The 17807-nt window shown below is 54.6% G+C and overlaps 1 protein-coding gene across 1 annotated transcript in view; it reads left to right on the top strand.

Moving 5' to 3' along the window:
- LOC145339670 (F-box only protein 24-like) overlaps positions 1 to 17807 on the top strand; it is a 41546-nt gene that overhangs the window by 5471 nt on the left and 18268 nt on the right. The window contains exons 2-5 of the mRNA XM_080184181.1: positions 324 to 443; positions 3972 to 4158; positions 6391 to 6629; positions 7784 to 8027. Of these exons, the coding sequence (XP_080040307.1) occupies positions 324 to 443; positions 3972 to 4158; positions 6391 to 6629; positions 7784 to 8027 (790 nt within the window). The remainder of the gene's footprint in view (positions 1 to 323; positions 444 to 3971; positions 4159 to 6390; positions 6630 to 7783; positions 8028 to 17807) is intronic.

Consider the following 17807-nt stretch of genomic DNA (forward strand, 5'->3'; position numbering starts at 1 on the left):
TGCGGGCAGGGTCTGCGGGCAGAGTGGACAGGGTCTGCGGGCAGGGTCTGCGGGCAGAGTGGACAGGGTCTGCGGGCAGGGTCTGCGGGCAGAGTGGACAGGGTCTGCGGGCAGGGTCTGCGGGCAGAGTGGACAGGGTCTGCGGGCAGAGTGGACAGGGTCTGCGGGCAGGGTCTGCGGGCAGAGTGGACAGGGTCTGCGGGCAGGGTCTGCGGGAGGAGGCCGGGAGGGGGGGGGCGATGTTCTGCTCTCACTGACCCGGGGAGGGCTGTGAACGAACCATGTATAAACTGTGCTTCCCCCCTCTGTGTCTGTGTAAACAGGTGAAGAGGAGGAAAATGTCTTTTACCCGACTAACCACAGAGTGTGATCTGAGTGGAGGGGGAAGCAACAAGCAGGAGAGAACAGGTCCGTTCACCATCCTCTCGATTCCTCCTGAGTTAGTGAGTATCCTGAATAGTACATGGAGGAGGATACATCCGCTTCATCCCAAACGATGAACTCAATATTCCGCCCAAACCTTGTAAGATCCACTTCTAATCATACACCTTTCCATAGAACCAGTTCCTCAATCATTCATACTGTGTGTTCACATCCATTTCCACCCGGGATCCGGTGCCCCGGTGTGATCCACTGGGGATCCGGTGCCCCGGTGTGATCCACTGGGGATCTGGTGCCCCGGCACGATCCACCCGGGATCCGGTGCCCCAGCGCGACCCACCGGGGATCCGGTGCCCCGGCGCGATCCACCGGAGATCCGGTGCCCCGGCGTGATCCACCGGAGATCCGGTGCCCCGGCGTGATCCACCGGAGATCCGGTGCCCCGGCGTGATCCACCGGAGATCCGGTGCCCCGGCGCGATCCACCGGAGATCCGGTGCCCCGGCGCGATCCACCGGAGATCCGGTGCCCCGGCGCGATCCACCGGAGATCCGGTGCCCCGGCGCGATCCACCGGAGATCCGGTGCCCCGGCGCGATCCACCGGAGATCCGGTGCCCCGGCGCGATCCACCGGAGATCCGGTGCCCCGGCGCGATCCACCGGAGATCCGGTGCCCCGGCGCGATCCACCGGAGATCCGGTGCCCCGGCGTGATCCACCGGAGATCCGGTGCCCCGGCGTGATCCACCGGAGATCCGGTGCCCCGGCGCGATCCACCGGAGATCCGGTGCCCCGGTGCGATCCACCGGAGATCCGGTGCCCCGGTGTGATCCACTGGGGATCCGGTGCCCCGGTGTGATCCACCGGAGATCCGGTGCCCCGGTGTGATCCTCCGGAGATCCGTTGCCCCGGTGTGATCCTCCGGAGATCCGGTGCCCCGGCGTGATCCACCGGAGATCCGGTGCCCCGGTGTGATCCACCGGAGATCCGGTGCCCTGGCGTGATCCACCGGAGATCCGGTGCCCCGGTGTAATCTACTGGAGATCCGGTGCCCCGGCACGATCCACCGGAGATCCGGTGCCCCGGTGTGATCCACTGGGGATCCGGTGCCCCGGTGTGATCCACCGGAGATCCGGTGCCCCGGTGTGATCCACCGGAGATCCGGTGCCCCGGCGTGATCCACCGGAGATCCGGTGCCCCGGCGTGATCCACCGGAGATCCGGTGCCCCGGTGCGATCCACCGGAGATCCGGTGCCCTGGTGTGATCCACCCACACCATTGTCTGAGGGTGATCCACTCTAGGTCAATATCTGAGGGTGATCCACCCTGGGTCGATATCTGGATGTGATCCACTCTGATCAATATTGGAGTGTGATCCATTCTGGATCCAAATTTCCATGGGATCTACTCAAGTCAAATTATTCAATGCAATGTACCCCGCATCCATGTTGTAATGTGTAATGTGATCTACTCTCAACCAGCATTTATTGTTGTGATCTACTTGGGATTAGTGTTTGAGTGTAATCTGGTATGGGTCATTTTCTGACCATGATTGATCTATTCTGGGTTCATGTTTGAATGTGGTCTACACTGAACACATCTTTGAGTGTGGTCATATCCAATCACTGTGATCCACTGTGCATCGATCAACTCTGGGTCATTGTTTGAGTGTGATCTAGCCTGGGTCAGTGTTGAGCATAATCTACTTTAGGTTAATGATTCCATGTGATCTGCTCTGGATATTTGAGTGTGATCTACTGCTGGTCAGAATCTGAATATGATCTACTCTGGGTGAATCTGTACAGCTGTGATTGGATTGGATCTATTCTCTGCTGTCATTTTAAAATATGATCTATTGTGATTGTGATCCACTGAGAATCAACATCTGAATATGAGCTACTATAGGATCAGTGTTTGAATATGATCCACTCTGAATCTATAATCTGTTATGTTCTATGATTAATCTATTCCTGGCTGCCATGTTTAATGTGATCTACTCTGGGTGAATGTTTGAATGTGATCTAGTCTTGGTAAATGTTTGAATGTGATCTAGTCTGGGTAAATGTTTGAACGTGATCTAGTCTGGGTAAATGTTTGAATGTGATCTAGTCTGGGTAAATGTTTGAACGTGATCTAGTCTGGGTAAATGTTTGAATGTGACCTAGTCTGGGTACATGTATGAACGTGATCTAGTCTGTGTGAATTATTGATGTGATCTGCTCTGTGTGAATGTTTGAACGTGATGTATTCTATGTGAATGTTTGAGTGTGATTGAGTCTGTGTGAATGTTTGAGTGTGATCTACTCTGGGTAAATGTTTGAGTGTGATCTACTCTGGGTGAATGTTTGATTGTGATCTACTCTGTGAATGTTTGATTGTGATCTACTCTGAATGTTTGGATGTGATCTACTCTGGGTAGATGTTCGAATGTGATCTACTCTGGGTGGTTGATTAATGTGATCTACTATGTGTGAATGTTTGAATGTGAGCCAGTCTGCGTGAATGTTTGCATGTGATCTACTCTGGGTCAATGTTTGAACGTGATCTAGTATGTGTGAATGTTTGAACGTGATCTATCCTATGTGAATGTTTGAACGTGATCTATCCTATGTGAATGTTTGAACGTGATCTATCCTATGTGAATGTTTGAACGTGATCTATCCTATGTGAATGTTTGAGTGTGATCTACTCTGGGTAAATGTTTGAACACGATCTACTCTGTGAATGTTTGAGTGTGATCTACTCTGTGTGAATGTTTGAGTGTGATCTAGTCTGTGTGAATGTTTGAGTGTGATCTAGTCTGTGTGAATGTTTGAGTGTGATCTAGTCCAATCCCCCTAACCTACACATCTTTGGACACTAAGGGACAATTTATCATGGCCAATCCCCCTAACCTACACATCTTTGGACACTAAGGGACAATTTAGCATGGCCAATCCCCCTAACCTACACATCTTTGGACACTAAGGGACAATTTAGCATGGCCAATCCCCCTAACCTGCACATCTTTGGAAACTAAGGGACAATTTAGCATGGCCAATCCACCCTAACCTGCACATCTTTGGACACTAAGGGACAATTTAGCATGGCCAATCCACCCTAACCTACACATCTTTGGACACTAAGGGACAATTTAGCATGGCCAATCCACCCTAACCTGCACATCTTTGGACACTAAGGGACAATTTAGCATGGCCAATCCCCCTAACCTACACATCTTTGGACACTAAGGGGACAATTTAGCATGGCCAATCCCCCTAACCTACACATCTTTGGACACTAAGGGACAATTTAGCATGGCCAATCCACCCTAACCTACACATCTTTGGACACTAAGGGACAATTTAGCATGGCCAATCCCCTAACCTGCACATCTTTGGACACTAAGGGACAATTTAGCATGGCCAGTCCACCCAAACCTATGGGCTGTAAAGGGCAGTTTATCATGGCCAGTCTATGGGTTATACTTGCCGTCCCCTGTCTGCAGGGAGAGGGGAGGTGGAAGGGGGAACGATGGGCTGAATGGTTTTGCTGTGTTGTGAACCGGGAGCTGCCCGGGGCGATGGGCTGATTCCTGTTCTCTGTTGTGTAGCTGGATCAGATCATCTCGGATCTGTCTGTAAAGGATATCGTGATGCTGGGACAGACATGCCACTATTTACACGATTTCTGCAGTAACGAGGCAGTTTGGAAACGGATCGGCCGGAAGCTCGCTCCCAGGCTGAACACGGAGGAAACGGCGGAGGAAAGTTTCTGGAAGCGGGCATCCATTCTCAACTGTGAGTACTATCCAAACCCAGACAGTCTAGCTCCCATCCTGAGGGCAGAGCCCCTCTGCAGCCTGTCACACAGGAACAGAAGGCCATTCAGCCCCTCTGCAGCCTGTTACACAGGAACAGGAGGCCATTCAGCCCCTCTGCAGCCTGTCACACAGGAACAGGAGGCCATTCAGCCCCTCTGCAGCCTGTCACACAGGAACAGGAGGCCATTCAGCCCCTCTGCAGCCTGTCACACAGGAACAGGAGGCCATTCAGCCCCTCTGCAGCCTGTTACACAGGAACAGGAGGCCATTCAGCCCCTCTGCAGCCTGTCACACAGGAACAGGAGGCCATTCAGCCCCTCTGCAGCCTGTCACACAGGAACAGGAGGCCATTCAGCCCCTCTCTCTGCAGCCTGTCACACAGCAACAGGAGGCCATTCAGCCCCTCTCTCTCCAGCCTGTCACACAGCAACAGGAGGCCATTCAGCCCCTCTCTCTGCAGCCTGTCACACAGGAACAGAAGGCCATTCAGCCCCTCTGCAGCCTGTTACACAGGAACAGGAGGCCATTCAGCCCCTCTGCAGCCTGTCACACAGGAACAGGAGGCCATTCAGCCCCTCTGCAGCCTGTCACACAGGAACAGGAGGCCATTCAGCCCCTCTGCAGCCTGTCACACAGGAACAGGAGGCCATTCAGCCCCTCTGCAGCCTGTTACACAGGAACAGGAGGCCATTCAGCCCTCTGCAGCCTGTCACACAGGAACAGGAGGCCATTCAGCCCCTCTGCAGCCTGTCACACAGGAACAGGAGGCCATTCAGCCCCTGTCTCTGCAGCCTGTCACACAGCAACAGGAGGCCATTCAGCCCCTCTCTCTCCAGCCTGTCACACAGCAACAGGAGGCCATTCAGCCCCTCTCTCTGCAGCCTGTCACACAGGAACAGGAGGCCATTCAGCCCCTCTCTCTCCAGCCTGTCACACAGGAACAGGAGGCCATTCAGCCCCTCTCTCTCCAGCCTGTCACACAGGAACAGGAGGCCATTCAGCCCCTCTCTCTCCAGCCTGTCACACAGGAACAGGAGGCCATTCAGCCCCTCTCTCTCCAGCCTGTCACACAGGAACAGGAGACCATTCAGCCCCTCTCTCTCTCCAGCCTGTCACACAGGAACAGGAGGCCATTCAGCCCCTCTCTCTGCAGCCTGTCACACAGGAACAGGAGGCCATTCAGCCCTCAAATCTCAGTTTGGAAATTGTTAAATTCCCCCCATCACTCCTCCCCTCTCTTTCCCCCCACCGTGGGCTTGGGGGAGAATTCCAGACTCCCTTTGATGAGGAGGTGATTCCACCCCCGACCCCCGGACAGTCGGACTCCAGTTTGAAGGCTGGTTCCGGAAACTTCCCCCAAACCGGAGGAAATCAGTCTCTCCTGACCAATCTAAACACCCCCCCTCCTCCTCCCGCACCGCGACTGCATCACCCCGATCGACTGTGCTCCAGGGAGAGTGATCAGGGGCAGAGCCCCCCCCCCACCCGCCAGAGAGATCCCACACCCCTCCCCCCCCCCCCCCCCCCCCCCGAGAGATCCCACCAGGATTCCCCCCTCCCCCTCCCGAGAGATCCCACCAGGACTCCCCCCTCCCCCCCCGAGAGATCCCACCAGGATTCCCCCCTCCCCCCCCCGAGAGATCCCACCAGGACTCCCCCCTCCCCCCCCGAGAGATCCCACCAGGACTCCCCCCCTCCCACCCGGAGAGATCCCACCAGGACTCCCCCCCCCCCCCGAGAGATCCCACCAGGACTCCCCCCCTCCCACCCGGAGAGATCCCACCAGGACTCCCCCCTCCCACCCGGAGAGATCCCACCAGGACTCCCCCCTCCCACCTGGAGAGATCCCACCAGGACTCCCCCCTCCCACCTGGAGAGATCCCAGCAGGACTCCCGCCCCCTCCCACCCCGAGAGATCCCACCAGGATTCCCCCCCCCCCACCCCGAGAGATCCCACCAGGACTCCTGCCCCCCCCCCCACCCCGAGAGATCCCACCAGGACTCCCCCCCCCCCCGAGAGATCCCACCAGGACTCCCCCCCACGAGAGATCCCACCAGGACTCCCGCCCCAATGATCCCACCAGCATTCCCCCCCAGCACTGGCCCACAGACAGGGCTATATTTGCAGGTTGACTCCATCACTCTGCCTTGCTGACACACTGTATGCTCTGTCTCCCCCCGCGCCCCCCCCCCCCCCTTCCCCACACAGATACCAAAGGCCTGTACTTCCAGACTTTCGGAGGTCGCAGGAAGGCAGTCAGTCGGACGGTGGCCCCACATCTCTCGCACGGATACCGCAAGTTCATCCCAACCAAGGACAATGTCTTCATCCTGGATTACAGCGGGACCCTGTTCTTCCTGAAGAACGCTCTGGTCTCCTCCACCCTGGGACAGATCCAATGGAAGAGAGCCTGTCGTTACGTGGTCCTATGTCGTAACGTTAAAGATGTGAGTGATACATCTGTATCTAACCCCGTACTGTACCTGTCCTGGGAGTGTTTGATGGGGGGACAGTGTAGAGGGGGCTTTACTCTGTATCTAACCCCGTGCTGTACCTGTCCTGGGAGTGTTTGATGGGGGGACAGTGTAGAGGGAGCTTTACTCTGTATCTAACCCCGTGCTGTACCTGTCCTGGGAGTGTTTGATGGGGGGACAGTGTTGAGGGAGCTTTACTCTGTATCTAACCCCGTGCTGTACCTGTCCTGGGAGTGTTTGATGGGGGGACAGTGTAGAGGGAGCTTTACTCTGTATCTAACCCCGTGCTGTACCTGTCCTGGGAGTGTTTGATGGGGGGACAGTGTAGAGGGGGCTTTACTCTGTATCTAACCCCGTGCTGTACCTGTCCTGGGAGTGTTTGATGGGGGGACAGTGTAGAGGGAGCTTTACTCTGTATCTAACCCCGTGCTGTACCTGTCCTGGGAGTGTTTGATGGGGGGACAGTGTAGAGGGAGCTTTACTCTGTATCTAACCCTGTGCTGTACCTGTCCTGGGAGTGTTTGATGGGGGGACAGTGTTGAGGGAGCTTTACTCTGTATCTAACCCCGTGCTGTACCTGTCCTGGGAGTGTTTGATGGGGTGACAGTGTAGAGGGAGCTTTACTCTGTATCTAACCCCGTGCTGTACCTGTCCTGGGAGTGTTTGATGGGGGACAGTGTAGAGGGAGCTTTACTCTGTATCTAACCCTGTGCTGTACCTGTCCTGGGAGTGTTTGATCGGGACAGTGTAGAGGGAGCTTTACTCTGTATCTAACCCTGTGCTGTACCTGTCCTGGGAGTGTTTGATGGGGGGACAGTGTTGAGGGAGCTTTACTCTGTATCTAACCCCGTGCTGTACCTGTCCTGGGAGTGTTTGATGGGGGGACAGTGTTGAGGGAGCTTTACTCTGTATCTAACCCCGTGCTGTACCTGTCCTGGGAGTGTTTGATGGGGGGACAGTGTAGAGGGAGCTTTACTCTGTATCTATCCCCGTGCTGTACCTGTCCTGGGAGTGTTTGATGGGGGGACAGTGTAGAGGGAGCTTTACTCTGTATCTAACCCCGTGCTGTACCTGTCCTGGGAGTGTTTCTCTGAGTTTTGTGTTAAAATTTCCTCTTTTGCTCCTAGTTTGCCACTGACCCAAGGAATGATACGATATATCGGAAATATTTATACGTGTTGGGTACAAGGGACATTCCACCCTTGGTGACCCAAGACCCCAGTGATAGTACACACACATGTGACTGCGTGGAGGTATACCTACAGTCCAGCGGGCAGCGGGTGTTCAAGATGACCTTTCACTCTTCCATGCGATTTAAGAAGATTAAATTGGTGGGTCAGGAGACTGAACGTTCTCTGCTGTTGTTAACAGGTCAGTGTGACAGGCTCCTGACAATGTGTGGGTCATACAGAGCTTGCTGTATTATACTGGCATCAACCGGAGACGCTGTGTCTGTCTGTGTGTGTGAGTGTGTCTGTCTGTCTGTCTTTGTTTGAGTGTGTGTGGGTGGGGGGGCATTGCTCGTCTGGTTTTAATCATCCCTGCCTTATTGTCACTCGATAATGTAAACTCTGGTTCCTGTTATTGGAGCCTCTGAGAAGCGGCAGTGTTGGAATAGCAGTCATGTTTCACCTTAGGGTTCAGGGTTAAGGTGAGGGTTCGCGCTCAGGTCAGATTTACTGTCAGTGTTTGGGTCAGTGTCAGGGTCAGGCTGAGTGTTTGGCTGAGGGTCAGGCTGAGTATTTGGGTGAGGGTCAGGGTGAGTATTTGGGTCAGGGTCAGGGTGAGTATTTGGGTCAGGGTCAGGCTGAGTATTTGGGTGAGGGTCAGGGTGAGTATTTGGGTGAGGGTCAGGGTGAGTATTTGGGTCAGGGTCAGGGTGAGTATTTGGGTCAGGGTCAGGGTGAGTATTTGGGTGAGGGTCAGGGTGAGTATTTGGGTGAGGGTCAGGGTGAGTATTTGGGTGAGGGTCAGGGTGAGTATTTGGGTGAGGGTCAGGGTGAGTATTTAGGTCAGGGTCAGGGTGAGTATATGGGTGAGGGTCAGGGTGAGTATTTGGGTGAGGGTCAGGGTGAGTATTTGGGTCAGGGTCAGGGTGAGTATTTGGGTCAGGGTCAGGGTGAGTATATGGGTGAGGGTCAGGGTGAGTATTTGGGTGAGGGTCAGGGTGAGTATTTGGGTGAGGGTCAGGGTGAGTATTTGGGTGAGGGTCAGGGTGAGTATTTGGGTGAGGGTCAGGCTGAGTATTTGGGTGAGGGTCAGGCTGAGTGTTTGGGTCAGGGTCAGGGTGAGTATTTGGGTGAGGGTTAGGGTGAGTATTTGGGTCAGGGTCAGGGTGAGTATTTGGGTCAGGGTCAGGGTGAGTATATGGGTGAGGGTCAGGGTGAGTATTTGGGTCAGGGTCAGGGTGAGTATTTGGGTGAGGGTCAGGGTGAGTATTTGGGTCAGGGTCAGGGTGAGTATTTGGGTGAGGGTCAGGGTGAGTATTTGGGTGAGGGTCAGGCTGAGTATTTGGGTCAGGGTCAGGGTGTGTATTTGGGTCAGGGTCAGGGTGAGTATTTGGGTCAGGGTCAGGGTGAGTATTTGGGTCAGGGTCAGGGTGAGTATTTGGGTGAGGGTCAGGCTGAGTATTTGGGTCAGGGTCAGGGTGAGTATTTGGGTCAGGGTCAGGGTGAGTATTTGGGTGAGGGTCAGGGTGAGTATTTGGGTGAGGGTCAGGCTGAGTATTTGGGTGAGGGTCAGGGTGAGTATTTGGGTCAGGGTCAGGGTGAGTATTTGGGTCAGGGTCAGGGTGAGTATATGGGTGAGGGTCAGGGTGAGTATTTGGGTCAGGGTCAGGGTGAGTATTTGGGTGAGGGTCAGGCTGAGTATTTGGGTGAGGGTCAGGCTGAGTATTTGGGTGAGGGTCAGGCTGAGTATTTGGGTGAGGGTCAGGGTGAGTATTTGGGTCAGGGTCAGGGTGAGTATTTGGGTCAGGGTCAGGGTGAGTATTTGGGTGAGGGTCAGGGTGAGTATTTGGGTCAGGGTCAGGGTGAGTATTTGGGTGAGGGTCAGGCTGAGTATTTGGGTCAGGGTCAGGGTGAGTATTTGGGTGAGGGTCAGGCTGAGTATTTGGGTGAGGGTCAGGCTGAGTATTTGGGTGAGGGTCAGGCTGAGTATTTGGGTGAGGGTCAGGCTGAGTATTTGGGTGAGGGTCAGGGTGAGTATTTGGGTCAGGGTCAGGGTGAGTATTTGGGTGAGGGTCAGGGTGAGTATTTGGGTGAGGGTCAGGGTGAGTATATGGGTGAGGGTCAGGGTGAGTATTTGGGTCAGGGTCAGGGTGAGTATTTGGGTGAGGGTCAGTCTGAGTATTTGGGTGAGGGTCAGGCTGAGTATTTGGGTGAGGGTCAGGGTGAGTATTTGGGTGAGGGTCAGGGTGAGTATTTGGGTGAGGGTCAGGGTGAGTATTTGGGTGAGGGTCAGGGTGAGTATTTGGGTGAGGGTCAGGGTGAGTATTTGGGTCAGGGTCAGGGTGAGTATATGGGTGAGGGTCAGGGTGAGTATTTGGGTGAGGGTCAGGGTGAGTATTTGGGTCAGGGTCAGGGTGAGTATTTGGGTCAGGGTCAGGGTGAGTATATGGGTGAGGGTCAGGGTGAGTATTTGGGTGAGGGTCAGGGTGAGTATTTGGGTGAGGGTCAGGCTGAGTATTTGGGTGAGGGTCAGGCTGAGTATTTGGGTCAGGGTCAGGGTGAGTATTTGGGTGAGGGTCAGGGTGAGTATTTGGGTGAGGGTCAGGGTGAGTATTTGGGTCAGGGTCAGGGTGAGTATTTGGGTGAGGGTCAGGGTGAGTATTTGGGTGAGGGTCAGGCTGAGTATTTGGGTGAGGGTCAGGCTGAGTGTTTGGGTCAGGGTCAGGGTGAGTATTTGGGTGAGGGTTAGGGTGAGTATTTGGGTCAGGGTCAGGGTGAGTATTTGGGTCACGGTCAGGGTGAGTATATGGGTGAGGGTCAGGGTGAGTATTTGGGTCAGGGTCAGGGTGAGTATTTGGGTGAGGGTCAGGGTGAGTATTTGGGTCAGGGTCAGGGTGAGTATATGGGTGAGGGTCAGGCTGAGTATTTGGGTCAGGGTCAGGGTGAGTATTTGGGTCAGGGTCAGGGTGAGTATTTGGGTCAGGGTCAGGGTGAGTATTTGGGTGAGGGTCAGGGTGAGTATTTGGGTGAGGGTCAGGGTGAGTATTTGGGTGAGGGTCAGGGTGAGTATTTGGGTGAGGGTCAGGGTGAGTATTTGGGTGAGGGTCAGGGTGAGTATTTGGGTGAGGGTCAGGCTGAGTATTTGGGTCAGGGTCAGGGTGAGTATTTGGGTGAGGGTCAGGGTGAGTATTTGGGTGAGGGTCAGGGTGAGTATTTGGGTGAGGGTCAGGGTGAGTATTTGGGTCAGGGTCAGGGTGAGTATATGGGTGAGGGTCAGGCTGAGTATTTGGGTCAGGGTCAGGGTGAGTATTTGGGTCAGGGTCAGGGTGAGTATTTGGGTCAGGGTCAGGGTGAGTATTTGGGTCAGGGTCAGGGTGAGTATTTGGGTGAGGGTCAGGCTGAGTATTTGGGTCAGGGTCAGGGTGAGTATTTGGGTCAGGGTCAGGGTGAGTATTTGGGTCAGGGTCAGGGTGAGTATATGGGTGAGGGTCAGGGTGAGTATTTGGGTCAGGGTCAGGGTGAGTATTTGGGTGAGGGTCAGGCTGAGTATTTGGGTGAGGGTCAGGGTGAGTATTTGGGTGAGGGTCAGGCTGAGTATTTGGGTCAGGGTCAGGGTGAGTATTTGGGTGAGGGTCAGGGTGAGTATTTGGGTGAGGGTCAGGGTGAGTGTTTGGGTCAGGGTCAGGCTGAGTGTTTGGGTCAGGGTCAGGGTGAGTATTTGGGTGAGGGTTAGGGTGAGTATTTGGGTCAGGGTCAGGGTGAGTATTTGGGTGAGGGTCAGGGTGAGTATATGGGTGAGGGTCAGGGTGAGTATTTGGGTCAGGGTCAGGGTGAGTATTTGGGTGAGGGTCAGGGTGAGTATTTGGGTCAGGGTCAGGGTGAGTATATGGGTGAGGGTCAGGCTGAGTATTTGGGTCAGGGTCAGGGTGAGTATTTGGGTCAGGGTCAGGGTGAGTATTTGGGTGAGGGTCAGGGTGAGTATTTGGGTGAGGGTCAGGGTGAGTATTTGGGTGAGGGTCAGGGTGAGTATTTGGGTGAGGGTCAGGGTGAGTATTTGGGTGAGGGTCAGGGTGAGTATTTGGGTGAGGGTCAGGGTGAGTATTTGGGTGAGGGTCAGGGTGAGTATTTGGGTGAGGGTCAGGGTGAGTATTTGGGTCAGGGTCAGGGTGAGTATTTGGGTGAGGGTCAGGGTGAGTATTTGGGTGAGGGTCAGGGTGAGTATTTGGGTGAGGGTCAGGGTGAGTATTTGGGTGAGGGTCAGGGTGAGTATTTGGGTGAGGGTCAGGGTGAGTATTTGGGTGAGGGTCAGGGTGAGTATTTGGGTGAGGGTCAGGGTGAGTATTTGGGTCAGGGTCAGGGTGAGTATTTGGGTCAGGGTCAGGGTGAGTATTTGGGTCAGGGTCAGGCTGAGTATTTGGGTGAGGGTCAGGCTGAGTATTTGGGTCAGGGTCAGGGTGAGCATTTGGGTGAGGGTCAGGGTGAGTATTTGGGTGAGGGTCAGGGTGAGTATTTGGGTGAGGGTCAGGGTGAGTATTTGGGTGAGGGTCAGGGTGAGTATTTGGGTGAGGGTCAGGGTGAGTATTTGGGTGAGGGTCAGGGTGAGTATTTGGGTGAGGGTCAGGCTGAGTATTTGGGTCAGGGTCAGGCTGAGTATTTGGGTCAGGGTCAGGGTGAGTATTTGGGTGAGGGTCAGGGTGAGTATTTGGGTGAGGGTCAGGGTGAGTATTTGGGTGAGGGTCAGGGTGAGTACTTGGGTGAGGGTCAGGGTGAGTATTTGGGTGAGGGTCAGGGTGAGTATTTGGGTCAGGGTCAGGGTGAGTATTTGGGTGAGGGTCAGGGTGAGTATTTGGGTGAGGGTCAGGGTGAGTATTTGGGTGAGGGTCAGGGTGAGTATTTGGGTGAGGGTCAGGGTGAGTATTTGGGTGAGGGTCAGGCTGAGTATTTGGGTCAGGGTCAGGGTGAGTATTTGGGTGAGGGTCAGGGTGAGTATTTGGGTGAGGGTCAGGGTGAGTATTTGGGTGAGGGTCAGGGTGAGTATTTGGGTGAGGGTCAGGGTGAGTATTTGGGTGAGGGTCAGGGTGAGTATTTGGGTGAGGGTCAGGGTGAGTATTTGGGTCAGGCTCAGGGTGAGTATTTGGGTCAGGGTCAGGGTGAGTATTTGGGTGAGGGTCAGGGTGAGTATTTGGGTGAGGGTCAGGGTGAGTATTTGGGTGAGGGTCAGGGTGAGTATTTGGGTGAGGGTCAGGGTGAGTATTTGGGTGAGGGTCAGGGTGAGTATTTGGGTGAGGGTCAGGGTGAGTATTTGGGTCAGGGTCAGGGTGAGTATTTGGGTCAGGGTCAGGGTGAGTATTTGGGTCAGGGTCAGGGTGAGTATTTGGGTCAGGGTCAGGGTGAGTATTTGGGTGAGGGTCAGGGTGAGTATTTGGGTGAGGGTCAGGCTGAGTATTTGGGTCAGGCTGAGTATTTGGGTGAGGGTCAGGGTGAGTATTTGGGTGAGGGTCAGGGTGAGTATTTGGGTGAGGGTCAGGGTGAGTATTTGGGTGAGGGTCAGGGTGAGTATTTGGGTCAGGGTCAGGGTGAGTATATGGGTGAGGGTCAGGGTGAGTATTTGGGTGAGGGTCAGGGTGAGTATTTGGGTCAGGGTCAGGGTGAGTATTTGGGTCAGGGTCAGGGTGAGTATATGGGTGAGGGTCAGGGTGAGTATTTGGGTGAGGGTCAGGGTGAGTATTTGGGTGAGGGTCAGGCTGAGTATTTGGGTGAGGGTCAGGCTGAGTATTTGGGTCAGGGTCAGGGTGAGTATTTGGGTGAGGGTCAGGGTGAGTATTTGGGTGAGGGTCAGGGTGAGTATTTGGGTCAGGGTCAGGGTGAGTATTTGGGTGAGGGTCAGGGTGAGTATTTGGGTCAGGGTCAGGGTGAGTATTTGGGTCAGGGTCAGGGTGAGTATTTGGGTCAGGGTCAGGCTGAGTATTTGGGTGAGGGTCAGGCTGAGTATTTGGGTCAGGGTCAGGGTGAGCATTTGGGTGAGGGTCAGGGTGAGTATTTGGGTGAGGGTCAGGGTGAGTATTTGGGTGAGGGTCAGGGTGAGTATTTGGGTGAGGGTCAGGGTGAGTATTTGGGTGAGGGTCAGGGTGAGTATTTGGGTGAGGGTCAGGCTGAGTATTTGGGTCAGGGTCAGGCTGAGTATTTGGGTCAGGGTCAGGGTGAGTATTTGGGTGAGGGTCAGGGTGAGTATTTGGGTGAGGGTCAGGGTGAGTATTTGGGTGAGGGTCAGGGTGAGTACTTGGGTGAGGGTCAGGGTGAGTATTTGGGTGAGGGTCAGGGTGAGTATTTGGGTGAGGGTCAGGGTGAGTATTTGGGTGAGGGTCAGGGTGAGTATTTGGGTGAGGGTCAGGGTGAGTATTTGGGTGAGGGTCAGGGTGAGTATTTGGGTGAGGGTCAGGGTGAGTATTTGGGTCAGGGTCAGGGTGAGTATTTGGGTGAGGGTCAGGGTGAGTATTTGGGTGAGGGTCAGGGTGAGTATTTGGGTGAGGGTCAGGGTGAGTATTTGGGTGAGGGTCAGGGTGAGTATTTGGGTGAGGGTCAGGGTGAGTATTTGGGTGAGGGTCAGGGTGAGTATTTGGGTCAGGGTCAGGGTGAGTATTTGGGTGAGGGTCAGGGTGAGTATTTGGGTGAGGGTCAGGGTGAGTATTTGGGTGAGGGTCAGGGTGAGTATTTGGGTGAGGGTCAGGGTGAGTATTTGGGTGAGGGTCAGGGTGAGTATTTGGGTGAGGGTCAGGGTGAGTATTTGGGTCAGGGTCAGGGTGAGTATTTGGGTCAGGGTCAGGGTGAGTATTTGGGTCAGGGTCAGGGTGAGTATTTGGGTCAGGGTCAGGGTGAGTATTTGGGTGAGGGTCAGGGTGAGTATTTGGGTGAGGGTCAGGCTGAGTATTTGGGTCAGGCTGAGTATTTGGGTGAGGGTCAGGGTGAGTATTTGGATGAGGGTCAGGGTGAGTATTTGGGTGAGGGTCAGGGTGAGTATTTGGGTGAGGGTCAGGGTGAGTATTTGGGTCAGGGTCAGGGTGAGTATATGGGTGAGGGTCAGGGTGAGTATTTGGGTGAGGGTCAGGGTGAGTATTTGGGTCAGGGTCAGGGTGAGTATTTGGGTCAGGGTCAGGGTGAGTATATGGGTGAGGGTCAGGGTGAGTATTTGGGTGAGGGTCAGGCTGAGTATTTGGGTGAGGGTCAGGCTGAGTATTTGGGTCAGGGTCAGGGTGAGTATTTGGGTGAGGGTCAGGGTGAGTATTTGGGTGAGGGTCAGGGTGAGTATTTGGGTCAGGGTCAGGGTGAGTATTTGGGTGAGGGTCAGGGTGAGTATTTGGGTGAGGGTCAGGCTGAGTATTTGGGTGAGGGTCAGGCTGAGTGTTTGGGTCAGGGTCAGGGTGAGTATTTGGGTGAGGGTCAGGGTGAGTATTTGGGTCAGGGTCAGGGTGAGTATTTGGGTCAGGGTCAGGGTGAGTATATGGGTGAGGGTCAGGGTGAGTATTTGGGTCAGGGTCAGGGTGAGTATTTGGGTGAGGGTCAGGGTGAGTATTTGGGTCAGGGTCAGGGTGAGTATATGGGTGAGGGTCAGGCTGAGTATTTGGGTCAGGGTCAGGGTGAGTATTTGGGTCAGGGTCAGGGTGAGTATTTGGGTCAGGGTCAGGGTGAGTATTTGGGTCAGGGTCAGGGTGAGTATTTGGGTGAGGGTCAGGCTGAGTATTTGGGTCAGGGTCAGGGTGAGTATTTGGGTCAGGGTCAGGGTGAGTATTTGGGTCAGGGTCAGGGTGAGTATTTGGGTCAGGGTCAGGGTGAGTATATGGGTGAGGGTCAGGGTGAGTATTTGGGTCAGGGTCAGGGTGAGTATTTGGGTGAGGGTCAGGCTGAGTATTTGGGTGAGGGTCAGGGTGAGTATTTGGGTGAGGGTCAGGCTGAGTATTTGGGTCAGGGTCAGGGTGAGTATTTGGGTGAGGGTCAGGGTGAGTATTTGGGTGAGGGTCAGGGTGAGTATTTGGGTCAGGGTCAGGCTGAGTGTTTGGGTCAGGGTCAGGGTGAGTATTTGGGTGAGGGTTAGGGTGAGTATTTGGGTCAGGGTCAGGGTGAGTATTTGGGTGAGGGTCAGGGTGAGTATATGGGTGAGGGTCAGGGTGAGTATTTGGGTCAGGGTCAGGGTGAGTATTTGGGTGAGGGTCAGGGTGAGTATTTGGGTCAGGGTCAGGGTGAGTATATGGGTGAGGGTCAGGCTGAGTATTTGGGTCAGGGTCAGGGTGAGTATTTGGGTCAGGGTCAGGGTGAGTATTTGGGTGAGGGTCAGGGTGAGTATTTGGGTGAGGGTCAGGGTGAGTATTTGGGTGAGGGTCAGGGTGAGTATTTGGGTGAGGGTCAGGGTGAGTATTTGGGTGAGGGTCAGGCTGAGTATTTGGGTGAGGGTCAGGGTGAGTATTTGGGTGAGGGTCAGGCTGAGTATTTGGGTGAGGGTCAGGGTGAGTATTTGGGTGAGGGTCAGGGTGAGTATTTGGGTGAGGGTCAGGGTGAGTATTTGGGTGAGGGTCAGGGTGAGTATTTGGGTGAGGGTCAGGGTGAGTATTTGGGTGAGGGTCAGGGTGAGTATTTGGGTGAGGGTCAGGGTGAGTATTTGGGTCAGGGTCAGGCTGAGTATTTGGGTGAGGGTCAGGCTGAGTATTTGGGTGAGGGTCAGGGTGAGCATTTGGGTGAGGGTCAGGGTGAGTATTTGGGTGAGGGTCAGGGTGAGTATTTGGGTGAGGGTCAGGGTGAGTATTTGGGTGAGGGTCAGGGTGAGTATTTGGGTGAGGGTCAGGGTGAGTATTTGGGTGAGGGTCAGGGTGAGTATTTGGGTGAGGGTCAGGGTGAGTATTTGGGTGAGGGTCAGGCTGAGTATTTGGGTCAGGGTCAGGCTGAGTATTTGGGTCAGGGTCAGGCTGAGTATTTGGGTCAGGGTCAGGGTGAGTATTTGGGTGAGGGTCAGGGTGAGTATTTGGGTGAGGGTCAGGGTGAGTATTTGGGTCAGGGTCAGGGTGAGTATATGGGTGAGGGTCAGGCTGAGTATTTGGGTCAGGGTCAGGGTGAGTATTTGGGTCAGGGTCAGGGTGAGTATTTGGGTCAGGGTCAGGGTGAGTATTTGGGTCAGGGTCAGGGTGAGTATTTGGGTGAGGGTCAGGCTGAGTATTTGGGTCAGGGTCAGGGTGAGTATTTGGGTCAGGGTCAGGGTGAGTATTTGGGTCAGGGTCAGGGTGAGTATATGGGTGAGGGTCAGGGTGAGTATTTGGGTCAGGGTCAGGGTGAGTATTTGGGTGAGGGTCAGGCTGAGTATTTGGGTGAGGGTCAGGGTGAGTATTTGGGTGAGGGTCAGGCTGAGTATTTGGGTCAGGGTCAGGGTGAGTATTTGGGTGAGGGTCAGGGTGAGTATTTGGGTGAGGGTCAGGGTGAGTATTTGGGTGAGGGTCAGGGTGAGTATTTGGGTCAGGGTCAGGGTGAGTATTTGGGTGAGGGTCAGGGTGAGTATTTGGGTCAGGGTCAGGCTGAGTATTTGGGTGAGGGTCAGGCTGAGTATTTGGGTCAGGGTCAGGGTGAGCATTTGGGTGAGGGTCAGGGTGAGTATTTGGGTGAGGGTCAGGGTGAGTATTTGGGTGAGGGTCAGGGTGAGTATTTGGGTGAGGGTCAGGGTGAGTATTTGGGTGAGGGTCAGGGTGAGTATTTGGGTGAGGGTCAGGCTGAGTATTTGGGTCAGGGTCAGGCTGAGTATTTGGGTCAGGGTCAGGGTGAGTATTTGGGTGAGGGTCAGGGTGAGTATTTGGGTGAGGGTCAGGGTGAGTATTTGGGTGAGGGTCAGGGTGAGTACTTGGGTGAGGGTCAGGGTGAGTATTTGGGTGAGGGTCAGGGTGAGTATTTGGGTCAGGGTCAGGGTGAGTATTTGGGTGAGGGTCAGGGTGAGTATTTGGGTGAGGGT

This window comes from Carcharhinus amblyrhynchos, unplaced genomic scaffold (genome assembly GCF_965287045.1).
Source record: "Carcharhinus amblyrhynchos unplaced genomic scaffold, sCarAmb.v2.hapA scaffold_601, whole genome shotgun sequence".
NCBI lineage: Eukaryota > Metazoa > Chordata > Chondrichthyes > Carcharhiniformes > Carcharhinidae > Carcharhinus > Carcharhinus amblyrhynchos.